Source organism: Canis lupus, chromosome 4 (genome assembly GCF_003254725.2).
Source record: "Canis lupus dingo isolate Sandy chromosome 4, ASM325472v2, whole genome shotgun sequence".
NCBI lineage: Eukaryota > Metazoa > Chordata > Mammalia > Carnivora > Canidae > Canis > Canis lupus.
The window spans coordinates 53,015,618-53,035,002 of NC_064246.1; the positions used below are offsets into that span (position 1 = coordinate 53,015,618).

At 38.9% G+C, this 19,385-nt stretch overlaps 2 protein-coding genes across 9 annotated transcripts in view; one reads left to right on the plus strand and one right to left on the minus strand.

The window, feature by feature from the left end:
• The window catches only part of THG1L (tRNA-histidine guanylyltransferase 1 like), a 39,134-nt gene extending 35,447 nt beyond the window's left edge, over window positions 1–3,687 (minus strand). The window contains exons 1-3 of one of the 5 annotated variants that reach the window (XM_025434468.3): window positions 3,555–3,687; window positions 2,270–2,377; window positions 1,488–1,808 (exon numbers count right to left, since the gene is read on the minus strand). In XM_025434468.3, the coding sequence (XP_025290253.3) occupies window positions 1,488–1,543 (56 nt within the window). In that variant the 5' untranslated portion in view covers window positions 1,544–1,808; window positions 2,270–2,377; window positions 3,555–3,687. The other 4 variants (XM_025434467.3, XM_025434469.3, XM_035715260.2 and 1 more) reach the window with 4 other exon arrangements.
• Window positions 3,152–19,385, plus strand: part of SOX30 (SRY-box transcription factor 30) — a 28,992-nt gene continuing 12,758 nt past the window's right edge. The window contains exons 1-5 of one of the 4 annotated variants that reach the window (XM_025434464.3): window positions 3,156–4,432; window positions 6,087–6,326; window positions 7,586–7,765; window positions 11,015–11,062; window positions 14,211–14,703. In XM_025434464.3, the coding sequence (XP_025290249.3) occupies window positions 3,403–4,432; window positions 6,087–6,326; window positions 7,586–7,765; window positions 11,015–11,062; window positions 14,211–14,703 (1,991 nt within the window). In that variant the 5' untranslated portion in view covers window positions 3,156–3,402. Of the gene's footprint in view, window positions 4,433–6,086; window positions 6,327–7,585; window positions 7,766–11,014; window positions 11,063–14,210; window positions 14,704–19,385 lie in introns of all 4 variants that reach the window. The other 3 variants (XM_025434461.3, XM_025434462.3, XM_025434465.3) reach the window with 3 other exon arrangements.

Sequence of the window (19,385 nt, forward strand, 5' to 3'; positions counted from 1 at the left end):
CAGGAAGCCCCATGAGGGGTTCAATCCCAGGATCTGAGGATCCTGAACCAAAGGCAGATGCTTCATCAGCTGAGCCCCCCAGGCAACCTGTGAAATTGTCATTTTAAATCACAATTATTTACTGCTATGTATACTACATACCCACTTGAATGGCTAAGATTTAAATGACTTATGATACCAAATGTTGGAGAAGAAGCAGAGAAGCTGGGATCCTTATATATTGTGAGTGGAAATGTAAAATAGTACCTATTTTGCAAAGTAGTCTGACAGTTTTTAAAAATGTTATACATATACTTACCATATAACCTAGTAATTCTGTTCCTAGGTACCACAAATATTTGTATATGAGTGGACATGATATTCATAGCAGCTAAAATCTAGAAATAATCCAAAAACCCATCAGCAAGAAAGTAGATAAACAAGATGAGTGAAAGACATCTTACAACAGAATAACTATATACAATTTGGTACTTCCATACAACGGAATACAACTCTGTAATAAAAAAGGAATGAATTACTAATACATTCAACTTGGATGAGCTTCAAAAATAGTATGCTATGTTAAAGAAGCTAACAGTTAAGTTTACATATGATTCTGTTTAAATGAAATTTCTAGAAAAGGGAAAATTAGAGACAAAAGCACCTGGGGTTGGAGGTGGGGGCAGAGTTTTACTGCAAACAGAAACATGAGTGTTTTGGGTTTCATTTCTGAACTTTTTTGAGTTGATGGAAATGTTCTCAAATGAGACTGTAGTGATGGTTACACAACTTTATAAATTTATTAACACTCGTCAAATTGTACATTTAACTGTAAACTTATGATATAGAAATCAAAACTCAATGAAGTTACTTTCTGTTTAAAAACAAAAAGAAAAAAGAAAAAATAAATAAAAACAAAAAGATTGCTCTTTGCTTAAAATACACTCGCCATATACTATTTGTATTGCTGTTACACAGGAGTGTCCTATCACTTTTTAAAATTACTAATTCAGATTGGAATATGAAGTGTTCCTGCACAAAATCAATACTGACTTGATTCATTTCTCTGCCTCTTCTATCATTCCTGTGCACATACTTGGCTCTATAGTTCAACCCTAGTTCAGCAATTTTCAAAGTGTGGTTCAGAGACCAATTCTTTCTGAAAGCCTGCTAGGTTAATACTTTTTCCATAATAATTCTAAGACAATATTTGCCTTTTTCACTTTATTCTTTTATGAATGCACAGTAAGACTTTGCATATGACATATGAATCACAACAGATTGCATGAAGCAGACATGAGAATCCAACGGTTTTTTTTTTTTTTTTTTTTTAACTAAGCCAGACAGATTTACAAAACCACTTGTCTGGTTTTAGGGAAAATATAGTTTTAGCATAAAAGTGTGTCATAGTAATATGTAATGGGTTTATTATTGATATTTTAAATGAATTGATAACTATTTTTAAAGTCCTCAGTTTTTATGGCAAATATTTATAGATAAAATCATACCGATAGATAAAAGAACAAAATTGGATAAATAAAAGCTTTTTGGAATCTTCAGTCATTTTGGTGGATGTAAAGGGTTCTGAGATAATGAAGTTTGAGAATCACTGCCCTTGTCCACCTGCCAGGTATAAGAATTCCTGTTTGCCACATCTGACAACAAGGGATTAGAGAACTGGGCAGATCTTCTTTGAAAGCTAACTTTGTCTTGGTTGCAAAAATCATCTGCTTCAAGATGAACCTATAGGTTTTAGTCAGGTCATCATTTAGAAATGTAGCAACTGTTAATCCAGATTTTTCTTTTTCTTGATGGAAATACGCAGAGTCCTAGAAAAGGAGAAACATAGTCATGGAAAGGACTTGAAGCAGCACCTAGCATAAGAATAAGCCCTTAAAATAGGTAGTAATTACTATGTTATTATTAGACTACAGCAGTTCTTATTTATCTAACACGTATTTATTAAATGCCTACTATAAGCCAGGCTCTATGGGTCAGCATTGAGGATTCAATAACGAGGAAAACACTGCCTGTCCTCAAGGAGTTTATAGTCAAGGAATGAAGTCAGGAGAGTAATGACATAAAGAAATACATAATTGGGGGGCACCTGGGTGGCTCAGTGATTGAGCATCTGCCTTCAGCTCAGATCGTGATCCTGGGGTCCTGGGATCCAGTCCCACGTTGGGCTTCCGCGTTGGGCTCCCAGGACGGAGCCTGCTTCTCCCTCTGCCTATATCTCTGCCTCCTTCTTTGTGTCTCTCACGAATAAATAAAAATAAGACATACTTACGAATTGTGGAAGAGTTTTAAAAGAAGTGATGGACATCCAAGTGCATAAAGGAGATCTGACGTGATTTTCAGAATCAGACAAGATTTCTCCGAGGAAGTGACGGCTGAACTGCAAGTTGAAAAATAAGCAGGAAGAGGCAAGGAGACACAAGGGAGAAACAACATTCAAAGCCCCTTCAGGTAGAATGATGAAAGGCCAGTGTGGCTGGAGTCCACAGCGCCTGAGACATTTGGGGCTTTAATATGCTTTGCAGGTATATTAGACCTTTATCATGCGGTCAGCGGGGAGCCATGGGACTATTTAGGAGAATGCGGTGAGACAGAACCAGATTTTCACTTTTAAAAAGATCTCTGGCAGCTGGAACATAGAGGAACAAGGGTGAAAAACGGAGACTATCCACACAGCGATGGCTGTATCCAGGTGGAAGGTGATGGAGGCTTAGAACAGAGTCAATGGCGGCGGAGCCCAAAGAAGCAAATGAGTGTGGGATGTTCTTTTTGCAAGTAAGTGGTTAACTGTAAGTTCAACTAGTACAGTCACTGTACTAAAGGGGAGCTGCAAAATCTGCCCCCCCCCCCGCCCCCCAGGCACAGATCCCAAACCCCAACGTGATGCCCGGGGCCCTTTGCTGTATTCAGGCCGGGCAAGTCGCACGTACACGGCCTGGTGCCCCACCCTGCGTAAGGGGCTCACCCGACTTTATCCCCTGGAGGTCAGCGGAGTGGAACCGGGCCGTTTCCTGGCAACACCATTGTCGGGCTCCCCGGGCGGGGGAGGGGTAACTAAGGACAACGGCCGGCTGAGAACTCCGGAAGAGACGCCAAGTCAGACGGGGAAAATGGGCAGCACGTGGCACAGCGCAGGCCGCCGCGGGTGATTCGAGGGCTCAGCACGCGGCCGGAGCGGAGGGCGGGAGGGGCCGGAGAATGCGCCTGTGATTGGACAGCCGAGGGAACAGCGGCCCCTGTGATTGGACGAGGCCGGGCCCCAGGGCCGCTTCTGGCACCGCGTAGGGTTCTGGGTAGCAAGGCCCTTGGAAGGGTCTTAACCGAAAGGGGGAGGGGGAAGGTCGCCAACAAACGGCTGAGCTCACAATCCGGGCCGGGGCCGGGCCGGGGCGTCCCCCTCCCCCCATGGAGAGGGCCAGGCCGGAGCCGCCGCCCCAGCCGCGCCAACTGCCGCGGACGACCCCGCCGCGCCCGCTCCGCCCTGCTCCTCCCCAGCCGCCGGTCGAGGGCGCCTCCTTCCGGGCTGGGGCCGCGGAGCTGCCGCCGTCGCCGCCTACCCCGTGCGCGGCCGCCATTGCGACCGTGGCCTCGTCGTGCGGGGAGGCCCAGGCGTCGGGGGTACAGCCCGCGGCACGGCGGCTGCTGCAGGTGAAGCCCGAGCAGGTGCTGCTGCTCCCGCCGGGGCCGCCGCTGGCTCAGGCCCGGGACGAAGGCGGCGTCCCCTCGCTCGCGCAGGCGCGGCTGCTGCAGCTGAGGCCCGAGCTGCTGCTGCTGCCGCCGCCGCCGCCGCCGCCCCCGCCCGCGTCCGACGGCGCCCCCTGCAGACCCGACTTGCACGCGGCGCAGCCTCGGGCCCTGCTCGTCAAGGCGGAGAAGCAGGAGCAGGGGCCCGGCTCGGAGCCGTCGCCGTCGGCGGGGACGCGGAGGCCTGCGGACGGGGGCCCTCGGGCCTCCAGGGCGGCCAAGCTGGAAGGCCCGGGGCCAGCTCTCGACGGCCGCCGGGGGGACCAGAAGAAGGGCAGGCTGGAGGCGGAGGCGGTCACGAGGGACGCGCCGAAAGGCGGGGAAGGCAAAAACCTGGCGGCCGTCAGAGAAGGGGTCATCAAAACGGAGGAGCCCGAGGGGCCCCGCGAGGACTGCAGACTGGGCGGGGAGCCCGCGTCCAATGGCCTGGTCCATGGCAGCAAGGAGGTCATCCTGGCCCAGCCGTCCAGCGCCTTTGGGCCCCACCAGCAGGATCTCAGGATCCCTCTGACTCTCCACGCGGTCCCCCCTGGGGCCCGGATCCAGTTTCAGGGACCTCCACCTTCAGAGCTGATACGGTTGACCAAGGTCCCCTTGACGCCAGTGCCTATTAAAATGCAATCTTTACTGGAGCCTTCTGTAAAAATTGAGACCAAAGATGTCCCGCTCACCGTGCTTCCCTCAGATGCAGGTATTAGACGGCAGGGGAATCTGGTTTTCACACTTCGTCGGTGTGGCCCCCTAGCTGATATGTCAGCAGTTCAGAAGCCTAAACTATAAAAATAAAATCACGGAACTGATTCGTTACAGGGCAAAGTCTGCACAGGTATCACTTCCAATTGACTTGTACATATACCAGTAAAGTACACTAACATGTTCCAAGATTCCCAGGCATTTTTAAGAAAATCTGTTCTAAGGCCCAGTGAATGATGAGATTTAGAGGTGACCAATGTTTATACACAAAGTCGAAGTTTCCTCACTAGGTCACACAGCTATCTCAGCCGTCAGTTTCTATGCTGCACTTTGTAATAGTGTATTATGGTACTATTAGATATAGTGTACTAGAAGACACTATTATAGTAGATCAATGTTTTTTATAGGCATCAAGAAAACCTCAAATGGTGCTTAGTGAAAAAATTCATAATCAAAAGTTTATACTGAATTTGTGATTCAGGAGGCGATTCGTCTTCTTTAAAAATCAATGGTAAACATTTTTCAAAGAAAACAGTACATGATAAATGTAACGCTTTAGTATTCTAAAAGCTAAGGATTTATGGAAATATAGAAACTTAAAATACTTAGAATAAGCTAGGAAATGTTTTCTAAGAAATGACTATAGTTAGCAGTAATGACTACAAATAGGTATTTTTATCTCTACCCATTATTTACGAATATGTAGTTAGAAAATTCTTTAAGATTTAATTCGGACAATTTTATGCTCATGAATGTCATGAAAAATCATTAATCATCAGTTCATATTTTAATTAACATTTATATTTATTTTTTTTCTTATTATTTTCCTTACTGATCTCACCCTCTTGGTTTTATAGACTTCATTTTCTAAAGGAGAGAAAGGGAAAGCTTTCCTTATAGTAATTTAGACTTTTGTGCATTTAAAAAGCTTGTATATATCAAGTTAACTAAAGAGAAACAAAATAAGTTTATAGAGAGTTGTTTTTGATGAATTACATAAGAGATCTGAATTTAGCCACCTTTTTAAAATTGTAATTTCACCTGATTATGTGACTCTCAAAAAGCCACTTTTATTATTTTTCTTTTGTTTTTTCCTCCCAGGACATAGGATTAGTATCAATGACCCACCCTGGCAAAAGCTTCACCTTCCTAATGAAATAGACTATAGTATTATATTATTAATTTCTTTGCTTGAACAGGCACTACAGGAACATGTAAATGAGTTCCTGTAAACATTTAGGGAAAACGTAGCTAGTGCTAGGATTGTAGTCATGAATAAGTCATAGATACTGTCCCTCAGTAATAGAGTATTTTTAATGGGAAAGAAACTAAATGTTAATTATTGGTAGAGGTATTACTAAAGCGCAAAGAAGTAACAAGCCAGCAGTTTACTGTTTCTTAACATTATTACTCCTACAATATCTTCAACAATATTATTCTTTTTGAGGAAAAGAAGAGTCATTCTAAGCCATAGTTTAGAATGCTGAGTTCAGGAGTTATGAGGCATTCTGGAATACTGGCAGTTCTTTGACTATATTTTCTCCAGTTAAAAAATATAGTTGAAGGCGCACTTCACTTTAACATTGTGTGTGTGTGTGTGTGTATGTGCGTTTGTGGCACATTAATTCAGTCTCTTAATTTTTGTCATGTAGGAATACCAGATACTCCCTTCAGTAAGGACAGAAATGGTCATGTGAAGCGACCCATGAATGCATTTATGGTTTGGGCAAGGATTCACCGGCCAGCACTAGCCAAAGCTAACCCAGCAGCCAACAATGCAGAAATCAGTGTCCAGCTCGGGTTAGAGTGGAACAAACTTAGTGAAGAACAAAAGAAACCCTATTATGATGAAGCACAAAAGATTAAAGAAAAGCACAGAGAGGAGTTTCCTGGTAATCAAATGAATTAAACAAAACCTCTTTCTAATTTTTTCTAAATTTATTTAGGTAAAGATTAGTTTAGGTTGAGACTGAAAGATAAAAATGCATCATTTTTTTTCTAGTCTGATATGTACAATAAAGAGAATAATGGCTAATATTATAGTAATGATTGAATTGATACGGGGCGTACGTTTCCTTAAATAGAACCAAGTAGAGGAATATCTGGTCTCATATTGCCAATTGATAACAAACCAGGGGACATAATTTTACTGTAGCTTTGATTAAATATACTGATATGAATTTAATGAAGGTAAAACTCCAGAGTTCAGGCTACAATTTTGCAAATATACTAGAAAATGAAGAGTTAAAATTATAGCAACAGAAACAAATATGCATCATACACTTAATGAAAATGGAGGGATTGACACCGTGCTCCATTTTAATGTTATATGGTTATCAGGACACAGTTTTGTCTTTTAATTTATAAATTTATCCTCATGATAATGTAGTTTGAAACAATTTCTGATTTACTCCTCAGCCACAAGGATGTTTAGATTAAGCATATGTAAAGGCAAGTGTATGGCCAACACGATCATGCATGATGGGAAAATAATTTTTTTTTTTAAAAAAAATATGAGCAGAAAGGTTTGGGGTGTTATGGAGAACCAGTGATTCTCCTGGTTATTCAGTGGCTGCAAACTGTTAAACTTCACCATCCTGACTTGGAAAGGAAATTGGGTGATTTGTGAACTTGAGACTGCCAAGTTTAGGAGAATGGCTCTTCCTAAGGTAGGCATAAAATTAGTAACTGGTCATTAGTGACCATTCCATGTAAGGTATAGACAATTGAATCTCACTGAAAGTGAGGGAACAGGAGGAGATGAGTAATATCTTACAGGGGCATTATTTTATAGGTAAAGGAAAAACTTTGAGATTCAAACTCAAACTCAATGTCTTTAATGTTGATGTTACTGTGGATTCAATATATGTCTTTGGATATAAGACACTTAACTTCACTCTTCCTCTGACTTATGGGTTACAATATTAACCACTAGTTAGGAGCTATATGGATATTAAAATGCACAGAAATTGCATAATAAAGCTGGAAAAGATCTTTAGGCAATAACTTATGTTTTTTTTTAATTTAGAAGTATTTTGGATTTTTTTTATTGTGAAAAGAACTATTTATTTTTTTATTTTTTTTAAGAACTATTTAAATGCTAAATAGGATCTTTATGTTCAAATTAAAAATCACTTATCTTCTTCTACAGGTTGGGTTTATCAACCTCGTCCAGGGAAGCGAAAACGCTTCCCTCTAAGTGTTTCCAATGTATTTTCTGGTACCACACAGAATATCATCTCTACAAATCCTACAACAATATATCCTTATCGCTCACCTACCTACTCTGTGGTAATTCCCAGCCTACAAAACACCATCACTCATCCAGTTGGTGAGTTTGTTTTAGTTGTAGATTATGAATTTTTAAATAGCTGTGTGAAAATTTTACCTTAAGTTGAAATTTTGTTTCTGTTAGCTTAAGAATTATTAAAACAACAATATTAAGGGGAAAAAATCAAGAAGAAAATAAAAACATGAACTCAGAGAAGGAAAAGGTACAGAAGACATGAAAGCATTTGGTTTGCCAGAGTAGCAAAAGTTTCATGTGTAAAATCTCAGACCTTTTAACCAAATCAGGATAAGCCCATAGATTAGGCAGATAAGATAATGCAGGAAATGACTGAGGTAATTCAATAGGAAATAGGAGTATCTTTTTACTATCAGCATAAAAGAATACCTTGCTAATGGGATATAGAGCATCCTGTTCTGGAATTTAGCAATCATGACTGATCTGTTAAGATCATTCATTCTCTCACTGCTCTAGAAAAGCAGTGGAAGTAATCTATTTTCTACCAAATATTTGTTTCTTTAATATTGCCTTTCCCTAAATTTCTGCTCTATTACCAGTTCTTTATAGCATTCCTGTCTGTTCCTTTTAAGAATCTAAAGTTGAGAAACTAGTATCTTAGTAACTTGTAGGGCTGTCCATCATGGGTTTGTTCTTCTAGAACCTATTTTAACCATCTCTTAGACAGAGCTTTGTACATTCAATACTTACTATTACTTGTCCTAAAACTACTGCTCTTTCCAGTTTCCACTGCTTTCCAGTTTATTACCCTTCTGGTAATAAAGCCCCCCCGTGTGCTGAGAGATTTAGATATCTTAAAAATCGACTTCTTAGAATATTACACATTTTCAATTTTTTTCTATGTATCATTATAGCAATTGACAGCAACAAAGCCACAGTCAAGATATCTAGTATCAAGAGATAGATGCAGAAAGCTCATTCTATTGTCCCATTCTCCCCCAGCATAGTCAGGAACTTCCACACTTCAATATTTGGTAGTATTTGCTTTAATCTTGTATTTCAAATTAAGTGTTAACTTTGTTTTGTCTCCTATGTTATTTATGATTTCTGCTTTCATAACTTATATTTCTTCTCTTTATTCCTTTTTCTAAGACCTCTTTTCTTTCTGCTTCTGCCTATGGTTAAATGCTATATGAGATCATTTGTATCATTTGTATTAGCACCAATATTATTCTTCTAATATTTTCTCAGTTCTGACTGAGTTTCTTAGTGAATGTCACCTAAGATCTAGTTATATTAATTTTGTCAATTTGGACTAGAACACTCTGTGAACTTGCAATTATACCATAGTAATGTATATATTCTTAACCTATCTGCAATGAAAATGAGTTGGGGTTCAGAAATCTTAGTCTTCTTTAGTTGGAAGGAGTTTATTGAATCTTTCTGCTCTTCTTTCCATTGCCTTTTATATTGTAGTGACTAGTCCACTGATTCCACTGGGTTTCTTCCTTCTGTAAGAGTCATGTAGCATTGGCTTTGAGGTCCCTCAGATGTGACTCCTTCAATTTTCCTTTCGACTGCCTAATTTTTATTTGCACCTACACAGTTGAGCTTCTAGTTTTACACATTTGGACAATACTTTCATCTTTAAAAGATGTCTTTCAAAAAAATAAAAAATAAAAGATGTCTTTCCTTTTTGATGGATTCTCTTTGATTTGGTCAGTTAACTAATAACAACTTTCTGATTTTTGAGGCGCTCTATTTTCTTTCTAGGCTTTTAGCATCATAATATAAAATAACTTTCATTTTTTTAATGAACTCTTAATTTAAAAAAAAAAAGAACTCTTAATTTTATTTATCCCTATTAGCCTTTTTTCCCCTAGCCAACATCTATATTTCCAAAAATCTAATAACCCCAGGATGGACTTTTTTGTCTTTTCTGGTTAAGATCTTAAATTTAAGTATACTGTGATCACTGCTGCCTAATATTTCATGTACAGAATTCATGCACTTTCTAGTAGTCTTTATCCATTATTTGGTCCTCAAACTTATTTCATTTTACTGTGTATTCTAAGAAACTTATTTGTTCTAATAAGCAGTTATTTGTTATGTATTGTATCATCCTAGCACATTTTTATCTCATTGAGTCAATCTATTTGAAATCTAGCAATGCAGTTTGGTTTTTTCCCTTGTTTTGGTGAATATTTCCATCTCAGATGTTTTCTGTCTACAGTATATTCCACTGTCATATTTGCATGCCTGTCTACCTACTCCCCACTACCTAATGTTTATTTAGCACCAAATATAGGTCAAACTCTGTGCTTGAGACAGAATACAAAGGTATCTTTAGTCTCTTGTCAAAGAGCTTATAAAGTAGTTGTAGAAAGGATAGATACCAATACAACTAATTTTACTATTTCTTTGATAGAATCTGTAGTACCTTATCTGTTATTATTTCTATGACCAATGCATTATGTTCACTCTGTCTTTCACATTCCCAAACTCCTCTCCTCTTTCTCGTTTCCAAATGATTACAGCATTGTAGTCTAGAATTTTTTTAGATGTATTCCTTTTATCAAATGTCTTTGATGCTGGTTATGCCACATTTTCATTTTATATTAAATATAAAATTTGTTTATTTTAAAGTTTAAACTGACTTTAAACTTCAGTTTCTAAAGTTCTAAAGTTTTCTAGAACTCTGGTGGAAGCCATACTTATTTTAGCCTAACTTTTATTTATTTTATTTTATTTTTTAAGATTTTGTATTTATTCATGAGAGACACAGAGAGAGAAAGAGGCACAGACACAGGCAGACAGAGAAGCAGGCTCCATGCAGGGAGCCCGACGCGGAACTCATCCAGGGTCTCCAGGATCAGGGCCTGGGCCAAAGGCGGCGCCAAACCACTGAGCCACCCGGGCTGCCTTTAGCCTAACTTTTAAATGTCACTTTTATATGAATAGGAGTTTTCTGGAAAATTATTTTGTTCTTTACATTTTATTTCTGAAGCCTGAAATTGGTTTGCCTTATTATACTGTCACTCAGTTGACATCCTTCACTCTCCAGAATTCACATTTTCTCTAAATTTTTAGTTTAAAAAGTTTACTACTATTTCAAATGTTTGGTAGTAGACATATCATGCCTTTTCACATTACCTACCTTTTCTTGTTTAATTCAAACAAACCAAAAAATCTCCATTATTCTGATACTGTTATAATCCAAAAAAAAGCTGATTTTCTCTTGGCCTTAAGATCCATTCCAGCAAGGTATCATGTCCATGAGAAATGAATCTGGCTCAAAAATTCCTTGATAAGTGATATAGCTCTTTATTGTAGGTTTCCTTGAGGAAGCAGGAAAGGAAGAAGCACATGGTTCAACATATAGTAAGTCATCTTGAGGCTCTTCATTACAATTGTCTCTCTCCAATATCCCACCTCTTTTTTTTTTTAATCAGTTGCCTGATTGTCCCAATTCTCCATTCCCCATCTCTGTCTCTAATGTCTCTGCCTGTTACTCTATTTCTCTCTCCTCTCCTTCTCTCTCTGCCTCCTTTTCTCTTTGTTCAGCCACATGCTAGTCCTTCGCTACTTACTACCTCCATGTAGCTTTTTCTTGTAGAGAAATTTGGTCTGTTCTCAGTTTCTACCATTCTTCACTCCTTCACTGTTTATCCCAGTCACACAACAAAAGCCTAGGTGCACCCTCTGTCCAGTCAGCACAGGCAGTGGAAAAACCCCTTGGGAGAGGTAGCAGGAGATTATTGAAAATTAGTGACTTTTTTTGTTACTGTTGTACTATACTATAGATCTAGAATTCTGCTCTTTATCTTATGTAATGATTAGATAATGCTTTAACAAACACCTAAACATAATCATTTAAACAGAATTGTGGTTTATTTTTATCCATTTAAACTCTAAATAGGTATTTCTAGTAAGTATATGGCTGTCTTTGAAGGAACGACTCATGGACACAGACTTCTACTCTGTGGCACTGCCATCATTAATATGTAGCATCCAAGGCCACTGGATTAGTGTGCAGGAGGGGAAAGAGCATGGAAGATAATGCATGAAAGTTTTTCATGGGCCAGTCTCAGAAGTTGTACAATCTCTTCTACCTTCCATTGGGTAGCTCTTGGCCACATGGCAACTGCAGGGGAGGCTGGGAAAGATAATTTAGCTATGTGCTAGAAGAAGAGAAAACAGCTGACTGGCTAGTCTTCCGTATCTTATCTGAAGTTTGATACATTAGAGTTCTGCCCTTCCCACAAGACTTCTCTATTCACTGACAATTTATGAAGATGACTAGATGTTGCAGACTTTAACTGCCTGCTTAGCAACCAGAATTCAACATTTAGGATATCTTCATTATACTTCTATATAACTCTCTATGTATATATTTTATTTTTAATCTCAGACCAAAACAGTGCCTGACATATGTTAGTTACTTGGTGAATATTGAATTAAAGGAATGCATGATTTATCATCTCATCCCTCGTACTGCTTTTTTATAGAAATATCTTTGGTTAAAAAGAACATTTCATGTCAGCTACAAGATGAATCTCTTCCTTCTTCAGTAACTGAAATAATATCATTTGGTCTGTGTAGCTTCTTTCCTTTGCCTAGGAAGATCATACTTCTTTATTGAGGACTAAGAAACCTGTGTGAGAGGTAGATTTTAGGAGGAGATGTCTTGAGTGCAGTGATAATTCAATTATAAGTCAGCCTGGCTTCCTAGTTGTTTAGAGAAGGGAGTTCTCCTCACACCAGATCAGTGGTAGAAGTGCTATATCAGTTATAGATTATTTGTTATGGTTTTTTTTCCCATCTAGTCATAGCTTTCTTAACTATTATTAGCCAAATTCTACACCAAATACTGGGACGCAGACATGAATGAAAGTGTTCCTGCTCTTAAGTTTTCAGTTTTGTGATTGTGGTAGGGATGGCAGACAAGCAAATAACAAAGATTTATACGATTTCGTGATAAGTTATAGATTTATGTGTTCTAAGGGAACATGGAAGAGGGAAATTACTTTATGTTTCATTGATCAGGAAAGTCCTAAGGCTGTACTTCACAGATGGGAGGGCACATAACTCTATAAACTAAGAATCAGGGTAGCTTCATTTAAACCCTATCCCTGTATTGTCTGTACTTCACTGGATCAGGGACCATCTCTGAAACAGAGAGATATATCCCTTAATTCCCTACCTGCAGGTTTAAGAGGAATATTACATTCCTTATCTGGAGAGAAAGAAGGAAGGAAAGGCCTTTGCTGGGCGAGGCTAAGAGAAAATGCACATTCCTCAGCCTCTCAAGAGACATTTCTAATCATAGAATCTGTTATTGAACTGCATCTTCTATATTAACAGAGATCTAGCTGCATTGGAATAAACCAGATCATGACTGTATTGCTATGGCTTCTCTCTCTATTTCTTTGGAAAAGTTTAGTTAACTTTAGGCTAACTGTGTTATTTGGATAACTCAGTAACTCAATTAGTAGTCATCTCTTGTTCAAGAACGTGATTGTTTCACCTACTTTTAAAAATTCTGCCATATTGGTTATGCCTTGCTGCAATAATACTCCTTTCATATCTGTCACAAATTGTTAACCTGTGGCAAATCCTGTTCTGTAATCACACTGACAGTGACTGCAATAAAGCAAAAATAATTTTACTGATTATTTTTTCAATCAAAAAATTAAATGTCATTTATAATTTAGTTTAAAATAGAGAAGTATATGAAATAGTAGAAAAATGACCCATATACCACCCTGAAACATCAATATTTAAAGTAAAGTTAATATATTTAGACAGTAGAAAATTCAAACAGTACCGATAGATACATAATGAAAGTGTAGCTTTTCTTTTTGCCCCATTGCCCTGTCCCTTCTCTCAGATGAGTGTTCCTTCACTGTCAGTAGTTTCATACAATTTTTTAAAGAAACATTCATATATACACATTAGCATTTGTATGTATTTATCTTTTACTCACTCAATTTATTTTTTTTAATTTTATTTATTTATTCATGAGAGAGACACACAGAGAGAGGCAGAGACACAGGCAGGGGGAGAAGCAGGCTCCATGCAGGGAGCCCGATGCGGGACTCGATCCCGGGTCTCCAGGACCACGCCCTGGGCTGAAGGCAGCACTAAACCGCTGAGCCATCTGGGGTGCCCTCAATCACTCAATTTTATTCATTTGTTTATCCATTCAAAAATATTTGTTGAGGGCCTGTTCTGTGCCATACAGAATTTTGAGCCCTAGGGATACAGCAGGGAGTAAAACAGAATAGGTCTTTCCTCTCTTGTCACTTAGAACTAGATGGTAAAGAGAGAGGAAAAAATGTAAAATAGGTGAACAAAGTGACTGATTTGTTCAAATACTATAAAGGAAATAGAGTGGTTTGATGTAGTAAAGTTATTAAGTAAGGTGGTTAGTGAAGGCTTCTGGTTGTACAGTTTATTAAATTCTGAAAAAAGAAAAACATGGATCAAATCAATTAATGCCAGACCTATGCTATTTTTATTTCTAAAGGTGATGCCCCACCTGCCATCCAGCTGCCCACACCTGCAGTCCAGCGCCCAAGCCCCATCTCACTTTTCCAGCCCAGCGTCTCCAGTACTGCCCAGGTGGCCGTCCAGGCTCCAAATCTGCCCCTCCGCCCAGCACTCCCACCCCAGCACTTTGCTGGGCCCTCCCAAACAGACACTCATCGGCTGCATTCTGGAGCCAGTTGCTCTGTGAAGAGACCCACGCCTGTCTCTCTGGAGAACACCAACAGGATTCCAACTAGTGCAAGTACTGCCCATGCCAGATTTGCAACCTCAACCATCCAACCTCCTAAGGAGTATCCCAGCGTTTCCACTTGTCCCAGAAGTGCACCAATCCCCCAGGCTCCTCCTATTCCACACTCACACGTATACCAGGCTCCTCCCCTTGGCCATCCAGCCACGTTGTTTGGGACACCGCCGCGATTCTCTTTTCATCACCCTTACTTCCTACCTGGACCGCACTATTTCCCATCAAGGTAAATGAACATTTTTTTCTTTCACCTAAAGATACAAACAGCTAATGAATGTTTACCTCGAAGGCACCCCTTTTTTACTTAAAAGGTACTTCCTCAATTCTGATTGGAATCTGGTTTAGATTAGAGGCTGAATAGAGGCCAAGCAGTTAACATAAATACATGAAGAAGGCTAGGTGAAGACTAGGACAGCCAATGAGAGTTCATGCCCTATCTAATAGGGTAGCTGCGACTCAGCTGTAGCTGATTGTTGCCATAAGTAATACAGTCTCCAATGTTATCAGATCAATTTTTCAGAAAAGTCAGTATTAAGAGTCCTTAAGATTAGTCACCCCTCTTTATCTTACTGTATAGAGTCGTGCTTCTCAGGCTTTTATATGTATATCAATCACATGTGATCCTGTTAAAATGCAGATTCTGAATCAGTAGGTCTGGGGTAGAGTAGTGTCCTATACCAGAGTATAGTAGGCCTGATATTCTACTTTTCTAACAGGCTCCCAAGTGATGCCAGTTCTGTTGGTTTGTAGACCACACTTTGAATAGAAAGGATACAGTAGAGTGCTTGGTCTGAGAGGTTAAATGACTTGTTCAAAGTTACACAGTGGTCTTTTTAACCAAAAAAAAATTATCATATAAATTATCGGTAAAATAATTGATTTTTATAAGGAAGCACCTAGGGAAAACAAATTTGTAACTTTTTATTTTGGAGTGATAGAATTTAGCTTCCTTGCAAACATTCTAATAGAGTATAACTTCTCTTTTTCAATTGATGTTAAATGTATAAAAAGAGACAGTTTCTATCGAAATTGGAGTGTTATATGTCTATTACCAATCTTCTACTGTTACATATTTAGTACAGTAAAATTATTTCCCACTTAGGCATACCAATAGCTCAAAGAACTTTTCAGGTAGATATTATGTTACTTCAATTCATAGTAGGATCACTTCTTTCAAGTCCTTATTCCAGTTTGCCACAACCATCCCCCATTTTGTAGCTTAGTGATGGTCAAGGGGATGGTGGCCCATGTTCTGGTCTGACTTTTTTGCTGTTAGAGGAGGCAATGCACACCTTTTTTTCTCAAAGCATTATGATTGTAAATTTTTACCTATTTGGTTGCTTCCTGAAGAATTGGTTCAAGGGCTTACCTTTGTTTCACTCACCTCAAAACATTCTCAGGTTTGAGTGGTCTTTCAAGTGGTGTTTGTGGAAAATTTTCAAAGACATATACTACTCACGGCTTTCTGGGGTAAGGGACAACAGATGGGGCAAGTATCAGGCCGACTGAAAGGCCAAGAAGAGACTGGGAAAGAAGGTACATGGGGAAATAAGGGCTTTGAAAAGTTCCCATGTACACTGGGATATCCAGAATGGCACATACATGTCCAGGGCTAGACACATATTAAACAAACACCTGATAAGATGGTAAGCTTTCACCTCTGACTGATTTTAGAGTCTGTGTAAGTAGGAAAAGAGGTCTGAGAAAAAATTGTAAATGGCCTGGCTAAGTGCTGAAGGAGTGCCCCAATTTGGACCAGTCTGCAAAGACTGAGGGGAAGGTGTTTTTTGCTCTGACTTGTTTTGTTTGGCTCTACAAAACAAAATATTTAAGGAAAGCTCTGCCAAGTCACTAGGTTAATGGAACAGAGACTTAAATAATCACAAAAGGCAAAGAATGAAGTCTTTACAAAAATAGCTTAGAAAAGTCACCAATGAAAAACACAAGTACAACTCAAAAGAAGCAACAACATCATACCCTAGGGAAGGACAGAAATCTGATTGTTATAAATACTACATGATAATATTCAAAATGTCCAGTTTTCAACAAAAAAACTACTAGGCATGCAAAGAAACAAGGCATGGTATATCCAAGAAAAAAACTAAAGAAACTACCCCTGAGGAAGCTCAGATATTGGATTTACTAGACAAAGACTTTAAAACAACTGTCTTGAGCTAAAGGGAGCTAAAGAAAACTGACAGAGACTAAATTAAACCAGAACAGAGTATCACCAAATAGAGAAGAACATCAATAAAGATATAGAGATTATAAAAGGTAACCAAATAGAAATCCTGTTACTTAAAACTATAGTAACTGAAATAAAAAATCACTATGGAGATTCAGCAGCAGATTTGAGCAGGCAGAGGAATTAGTGAATCTGAAGATAGGTCAATTGAAATCATCTACTCTGAGAGGCAGAAGGAAAAAACAGTGAAGAAAAGTGAATAGAACCTTAGGTGGTGGTGTCCCACCATCCGGTATATGAATATAATCACCATGGGATTTCCAGGATAAGAGGAGAGAAAGGAAAAGGCAGAAAGAATATTTAAAGAAATAGTGGCCAAAAATGATCCAAATTTGAAGGAAGATATGAAACCAAGAAGTTCAATGAATAAAGATAAATTCAAAGAGATCCACAGAGATACATTATAATCAAACTGTTAAATACCAAAGATAAAAAAAAAGAATCTTGAGTGCAGCAAGAGGAAAGTGACTTATCTTGTACGGTAGATTCTCAATAAGGCTAATAGCCAGTTTCTCATCAGAAACCATGAAGGACGAAGACGGTGGGATACATAGTGCTCAAAGAAAAAAAAAACATCAACAAGGAATTCTATAACTGACAAAGCATCCTTCAAAAATAAAGGAGAAATTAAACCCTTCTCAGGTAACAAAAGTTGTGAAAGTTCGTAACTAGTAGACATGTCTTACAAGAAATGCTAAAGGGACTACTTCAGACTGAAATAAAAAAAGACACTAGACAATAACTCAAAGCCAAACAAAGAAATAACGCTGGTAAAGGTTACTACATAGGTACATATAAAACCCAATATTAGGGCAGCCTGGGTGGCTCAGAGGTTTAGAGCCGCCTTCGGCCCAGGGTGTGATCCTGGACACCTGGGATCGAATCCCACGTCAGGCTTCCTGCACGGAGCCTGTTTCTCTCTCTGTGTCTCTCATGAATGAATAAATAAATAAAATATTAAAAAAAAAACAATATTATTATATTTTTAGTGAGTAACTTTTCTTTTTTCCCCTGTATTATTTAAAAGGCAAATGCATAAAACAATTACTATAAATCTATGTCAATGGATACAAAATGTATAAATATGTAATTTTATACATATAAAAGGGTGGTGTTTTATACAGAATTTTCATATGCCTATGAAGGTAAATATCAATTTAAATTAGATTGTTATAATTTTAGGATTTTAATTGTAATCCCCGAGGTAACCTAACCATTTAAGAAAATAACTAAAAATATACAAAAAGGAAATGAGGAAACAAAATGGTACATAGAAAAATCCATTAATGGAATGCTACTCAGCCATCAAAAAAAAAAAAAAAGAAAGAAAAGAAAAGAAAAAAAATATTGCCATTTGCAATGACATGTATGGAATTAGCTAGAGGGTATAATGCTAAGCAAAATAAGTCAATCAAAGAAAGACAATTATATGATCTCACTCACGTGGAATTTAAGAAACAGAAAGAAAAATCATAGGGGAAGAAAGGAAAAAATAAAACAAAATGAAATCAGAGAGGAGACAAACCATAAGACATTTTTACTTATAGGAAACAAACTGAGGTCACCGGATGGGAGAGAAAGGGCGAATGGGGTAACTGGGTGATGGACATTAAGGAGCACATGTGATATAATGAGCACTGGGTATAAGACTGGTGAATCACTGACCTCTACCTCTGAAACTAATAATACATCATATGTTAATTGAATTCAAATTAAAAAAAGGAAAATCCTTTAAACTTAAAAGCTCTTAATGGAGAAACTGAGGAACAGCAAAAGAATGACATATAGAAAGCAAATAGCACTCGAAATCTCACAGAGGAAGACCTAGACATGGCCAACACGCACATGAGAAAATGCTCCGCATCACTTGCCGTCAGGGAAATAAAAATCAAAACCACAATGAGATACCACCTCACACCAGTGAGAATGGGGAAAATTAACAAGACAGGAAACCACAAATGTTGGAGAGGATGCGGAGAAAAGGGAACCCTCTTACACTGTTGGTGGGAATGTGAACTGGTGCAGCCACTCTGGAAAACTGTGTGGAGGTTCCTCAAAGAGTTAAAAATAGACCTGCCCTATGACCCAGCAATTGCACTGTTGGGGATTTACCCCAAAGATACAGATGCAATGAAATGCCGGGACACCTGCACCCCGATTTCTATAGCAGCAATGTCCACAATAGCCAAACTGTGGAAGGAGCCTCAGTGTCCATCGAAAGATGAGTGGATAAAGAAGATGTGGTTTATGTATACAATGGAATATTACTGAGCCATTAGAAACGACAAATATCCACCATTTGCTTTGACGTGATTGGAACTCTAGGGTATTATGCTGAGTGAAATGAGTCAATCGGAGAAGGACAAACATTATATGTTCTCATTCATTTGGGGAATACAAATAATAGTGAAAGGGAATAGAAGGGAAGGGAGAAGAAATGAGTAGGAAATATCAGAAAGGGAGACAGAACATAAAGACTCCTAACTCTGGGAAACGAACTAGGGGTGGTGGAAGGGGAGGTGGGTGGGGGGTGGGGGTGAATGGGTGACGGGCACTGACGGGGCACTGATGGGGGCACTTGATGGGATGAGTGTTATTCTGTATGTTGGCAAATTGAACACCAATAAAAATAAATTTATTATTAAAAATAAAAATAAAAAAAT